A 5569-nucleotide genomic window follows, 5' to 3' on the forward strand; every position below is an offset into this window, starting at 1 on the left:
CGGATTATGGGTACGACAGCCAGCGCGGCGCAGCAGGCAGTCTCGGCATCCCCCCCGGAGAGCGGGGCACCGGGCGACGGCAGCATGGAGGACCAGCGCTCCCTCAGCATCCACTCCTTCCAAACCCTGGGGCTCCACAACAGCAAGGCCAAGTCCATCATCACCAACAAAGTGGCGCCCGTGGTCATCACGTAAGTCCTCTTGCATCTCCAGACCTCTGGTTTTATGCACCCTCTTCCCAAAATACCGCCTTTTTTTTTTTCTTTTTTTTTTTTTCAATCTTTACTTATGTCGTTATTCTTTTTTTTGGCCCACCCGCACGTGGCTTTTGCAGGTACAACTGCAGGGAGGAGTTTCAGATCCACGATGACCTGCTGAAGGCCAACTACACGGTGGGACGCATTTCCGAGGCCACGTTGGAACACTACCTTGTGCAGGTGAGCGCCGCCACCACCACCCCACGCCAAACCCGTTTCAGCCTGGGTTCCTCTCGAGGTTCTTTTGGGGCTAATGTTGAAGATCACCAAGGAAAAGCCACTTTTCTTCCCAGTGGCGCTCAAGCCTCCTTGCTCAAATCCCCTCACTCCCCATCTTCTCTCTGCCCATCTTGTTTTGCAGGGGAAATATTTCATGGTCAGGGATGTATACGGCAAATTAGACGTCTTGAACACTACCGGCAGCTGTGGCGCTCCCAATTTCCGACAAGCTAAAGGAGGTTACGCCGTGTTCGGCATGGGGCAACCCAGCCTCAACGGCTTCAAGCTCGTGCTGCAGAAGCTGCAGAGAGAGGGCCACAAGGTTGGTGGGAAGGTGGAAATCGGGGTGGAAAAAGGCAGGAGAGCTTTTGGGCAGCATCTCCCCTCTCTTTGCAGGAGTGCGTCTTCTTCTGCATCCGCGAGGAGCCCGTGGTCTTCCTGCGGATGGAGGGGGACTTTGTGTCCTACACCCCACGGGGCAAGGAGAACCTTCATGAGAACCTCCAGTGCCTCCAGCGGGGGCTGCGGGCAGAGAGCCTGGAGCTGGCCATCCGCAAGGAGGTGAGGTGGGCTGGGAAGGGGGGATCGTCACCCCAGCGATAATGGGGTCCATGCATCCCCCCCAGCTCGAAGATGAGTGGAGGGATTGTTGGAGATGGTGGGTGCCCCGTGGGTTTTGATGGTGGTCTCCGTCTCCGCTAGATCCATGACTTCGCGCAGCTGAGTGAGAACGTCTACTATGTCTACAACGACATCGAGCGCTTGAGGGATGAGCCCCACACTGTGCGGGTGCAGTGTGAGGAGGACATCCAGGTGACAGAGGAGGTCTACCGCAGACCCGTCTTCCTCCTGCCCTCCTACAGGTGCTGCCTCTCCTCCTCCTCCTTACGTGTGGTCGGTGGCTTTGCTTTTGCAAGCTGGGCTCTTGATACCCTCTTCAGCCACCTGTCCTCCACCACGGTGGGGACGAAGCCCTCCCACAGCCCCCTCCTCCTAATGAGGACTGTCCCCATGCCCGGCAGGTACCACCGGCTGCCCCTGCCCGCCGAGGGAGCCCCTTTGGAGGAGCAGTTCGACGCTTTCATCCACTTCCTCAGGGTGAGCCGAGCAAAAGCGCCTGGTCCATGGGGCCACGTCGGGTTGGGATTTGCTCCTGCGCCTCAGCAAGGGTGCCATGTGGGGGACCATCACTCCCTGAAAGCATCTTCTCCTGCTTTTGGCTTGATGCTGCCCTTTAGAGGATGCCTGTGCCCACAGTTGCATCCCATTCCCATTGCTGTGGACCCTGCTGGAGAGGTCCATCTTGTCCAGCTGCTTGTCCCTACCCCTGGCTTTAGGTGATCATCCCTTGCCACCTCCCAGCATCCCTGTGCAGGTGGCTAAACGGGTTTGGGAGAAATGATCTGGATTTGGTGCAAAGGCATTGAATGGCAGGGCTTCTCTTTTTTTTTTTTTTTTAGCCTGGGACTTTGCATCTCAGTGGCTTGGGGACTGGCGGTGGGAACATCTCTGGTGGGGTGGACAGGCCAATGTCCACTGGTGGCTGGGGAGGGCGTGGGGACGCAGTGGATGGACCGCCTGTTGTGCTGTCCCGGTCCATCTGTGCCATCCCCTGAGCAAAGTGGTGATGCCACTCACCCCTCCGCGCCTGTGTAGTGCTGTCATCTCCACCCTGGCCATTGTGGTGGCAGACCCAGCTCTCCTGGATGCCCCTGTGGTCCCCATCCACCTTGTCCCTCCCTCCTAGGAGACCCCCAGCCTTCTGCTGCGGGACCCCGGCAGACCCCCACCGGCACTGCTCTTCGGCTGGCAGACCGGCGTGGGCAGGACCAACCTGGCCATGGCCATGGGCACACTCATCCTCCACCACCACCGAGGAGCCACCCAGAAGCCCGAGTAAGCGGGGGCAGCCCCAGGGACGGGGGGCAGGGGGATGCCCATGCCACCAGGGCAGGTTTGATCTCCTCCTTCTCCCACCTCAGCCTCCCCCACCCGCCTAAAACACCTCCCAGGGACAGGCTACGGGTCATCCAGACCTTCATCGAGATGGTTCCCAAAGGCCAGCAGATAGTCGAGGAGGTAAGAAGGTGCTGGAGAAACCACCCCTGGTGGGGTGGGTGGGAGGGAGGGGGCGAGGTTGGTCATCGTCCCCCATCGGGGTCTCGCTGAGCTGCTCTCCGCTTGTTCCTCGCAAGGTGGATGGTGCCATCGCCTCCTGCTCGGAGATGCACGACATGAAGGAAGCCATCTACGAGTACAAGAAGAAGCTGGAAGGCATCGGGGAGGACTATCAGATCCAGGTACGTTAATTAGAGAGGACCGCTGGTCTGCAAGCCGCCCGCTCTCCACGGGGTAATTTATCGAGCTGTTTTTGTGCGGGGATAAGAAGAATGTAAATTCTGGAAATCTGAAGCTTCCTGTGAGCTGAAAATTTCCCAGGGACATGAAACCTGGAAGGTTGTGGAGCTTCTCCTTTTTTTTTGCATTTTTTTTTTTTTTTAATCTTCTCCAATTGTTTTAAGAGCCGTAAAATGGAGCAGGCTGGGATGTTGAGGGAAAGCTGGCTGTTTTGGGCTTCGCCACTGCGTCTGGTAGATGACCTCGGGGGCAAATCCTATCCTGTGCCCTCGTTTCGTCAGCTCTAAAATTGGAAAATCGATTACCAGCCTGACTGGTAAAAGTCCTCGGGAGCTGGGAGGGATCATTGCTCGGAGGTTTTCCTGCAAAGATATTCACTCAAGGTCAAGCTTTCCTATCTGTAGATGTTGTTTTTTCTTTTCTTTTTTTCCCTTTGTTTTTGAAAAGCCATCAGGGTGGTTTTCCACGCTGGGAAGCTGTGATTTCTCCTGTCCGACTGGGGGTTGGTCCTCTCCAGGCGAGGGAGGGAGGGAGGGAGTGAGGTAGGATGCTGGGATGGAAGCGCTGCCCTGATCCCGGCTTCTTTGGGGATTAGTTTTCCCATTGAAAATGCTGAAGGCGGAGTGGAAGTGCCGAGGTCGGTCGTGAAGGGCTATCTAAAAATGCGCTGTGCGGCTAAAGCGGTCCGGAGCGGGAAAACGCCGTGAAAATAATTAAGTGGGGGCAAAAAAGCCTTTACCGGCACTTTATTTTTGGCATTTAGTGGCCAACCTCAAATCTTCCAAACGTAGGGTGGATTTGGGTACGTTTGGTGCTGCCGGCGTGATGGCAGATGTATAGCGGGATTTTCCCCGCTGCCTCAAAGCCTTTCCCGGACTCTTCCCTGCTTGGAGGGAGGCTGCTCTATGTCATCCTCGACGCCGGGGAAACAAACGGCCGGGGCGGACTGCCGTAAATTAGCGAGGAGGAGTGTTTATTTGAAGTCTGCGAGGAGCGAGAGCAGGTTTAAACAATGGCGAGGGGCCAGGAAAATGTGTTGGGGTGGGGGGAGGAGGATGAGGAAGGGAGAGGGGCTGATGCTTGGTGATTGAAAACCAGCCTGGGTTTGGGATTGGGGTGGGGGTGGGGGTTGCTGGGTGAGCTGGCCCCGCTTGCTTTTGGGGAGAGGAAGGGCTTTTTTGGGCACGGAGGGACGATCTTACACTGGCCCGTGGGTTTCTGCCCTGCGTTGGGGGTAAAAGTGGAGATTTAAGTCCTCAAGCGGTGGTGATGCAGGAATCGGTGCACCCCGGCGCAGGATTCTGAGGACCCCCGTGGCACCCAGCTCTCCACGGCTGAGATGCAAGCGGATCATCCCCCTTTTCATCAAAAAACCCTATTTATGGGGAAAATCAAGAGATTTCCCTCGGGTGAGAGCTCAGGGTTGGTTTTCACTGCGGGGACCCAAGTGCTAGGGGAGAAACGCCGCTCCGCCGGCGGCGCTGCCGGCGAACCCGGCACAGCTCCATCCTCACAGGCTTTGTTTTGAGTTTCCAGAGCAAAGCCCGTCTGCCCTGCCTCTTGATAAATGACAGCGGGCCGGATTTCTCTTGCGAAGAACAAATAAATATTCATGAGTCAGCCACGTAAGGTCAGAGATGTGCAAATCCCTGTGCGTAGGCAGCCCCCATCTTACAGGATTTTCCATCGTACCCTGGGCCAGGCGGTCCTGACGGGCTCTCCAGGGATGCTCGTGGATCCGGTGCTGGGTGCTGCTTCGCTGGTGCCGGCGTATCGGGTTGATTTTTGGCTGGGATGCTGGGGATGTATAAACCCCTGCCTGCAGGCAGCGTGGTGGTCCCCATGCTTGTTGTCCCCAGGAGGAGATAGCTGTGCCGCCACCTCAGCATTTTGGCTGGAAGGCCACGGAGGTGGCCGGGGTGGGGGCAGGACCTTGCGTTAAGCGACCCCCTCCCCTTGGGTTCAAGTCTCCCATTAGCATCCGGACAGTGTGCCCCCCACCCCGGGACAGCATCGCCCCCTCGGGTCCGGTTGGAACCGCTCCCGGTGTGTCCTTGGACTAAAGGGAAGGTTTTGTTTGAGCTGAGATGCAGATTTATGGCTTTAAGCATAGTTTAAGACGGAAAACTCGAAATGTTTCATTTAAAGAAAAAAAAAAAGTCATAAAAAACCTATTCCAGATTGGGTTTTGTCGTGTAACCCCCTTCTTATTTGAAAACATGAATACGCAAAAAACCTTCTGAGCGTCTTAAGTGGTATTTCTGTCCCTCTTCCCCCCAAAAAACTGCTGCGTAAAAAAAAATGATATAGATATGGCTCAAGCCTGCCTGTCTGCCTTCTAAGCCAGCCCCAAACAAGCGTGTTGGGGGGGCTTTTTCCTCAACCCCCGGGTCCGCTGCGGGGCTGCGAGGACCGGCCGGCGCTGGGCACGGCGAATCCCACCTGCCTTCGCTTTCAGGGCAGCAGCACCAAAGAGTATTTCCTGCAGAGGACTTTGCAGAGCCTCGAGCGCTACTTCTACTTGATTGCTTTCAACTACTACCTTCACGAGCAGGTAAAAAACCAAACCAACCAACCAACCTACCGACCCACCGATCCCCCAAAAAATCTCCTTTGCTCTATTTTTGTTCTTTCCCTGTGTAGTGGGAGGGAAGGGGTCTCCCCACGTCTTGAGTTTCCCAAGAAAAATGCAGGTTTCTTTGGTGGGGTTGTGGGTTGTTGTCCGGGGTAGGGGG

The 5569-nt window shown here is 56.2% G+C and overlaps 1 protein-coding gene across 1 annotated transcript in view; it reads left to right on the forward strand.

Moving 5' to 3' along the window:
• Window positions 1–6: 6 nt before the first annotated feature.
• PALD1 (phosphatase domain containing, paladin 1) overlaps window positions 7–5569 on the forward strand; it is a 35723-nt gene continuing 30160 nt past the window's right edge. The window contains exons 1-10 of the mRNA XM_009890936.1: window positions 7–191; window positions 335–437; window positions 619–798; window positions 873–1037; window positions 1179–1339; window positions 1499–1574; window positions 2224–2372; window positions 2459–2555; window positions 2672–2776; window positions 5293–5388. Of these exons, the coding sequence (XP_009889238.1) occupies window positions 7–191; window positions 335–437; window positions 619–798; window positions 873–1037; window positions 1179–1339; window positions 1499–1574; window positions 2224–2372; window positions 2459–2555; window positions 2672–2776; window positions 5293–5388 (1317 nt within the window). The remainder of the gene's footprint in view (window positions 192–334; window positions 438–618; window positions 799–872; window positions 1038–1178; window positions 1340–1498; window positions 1575–2223; window positions 2373–2458; window positions 2556–2671; window positions 2777–5292; window positions 5389–5569) is intronic.

The sequence above is a fragment of the Charadrius vociferus genome, unplaced genomic scaffold, assembly GCF_000708025.1.
Source record: "Charadrius vociferus isolate BGI_N301 unplaced genomic scaffold, ASM70802v2 scaffold1528, whole genome shotgun sequence".
Classification (NCBI taxonomy): Eukaryota; Metazoa; Chordata; class Aves; order Charadriiformes; family Charadriidae; genus Charadrius; species Charadrius vociferus.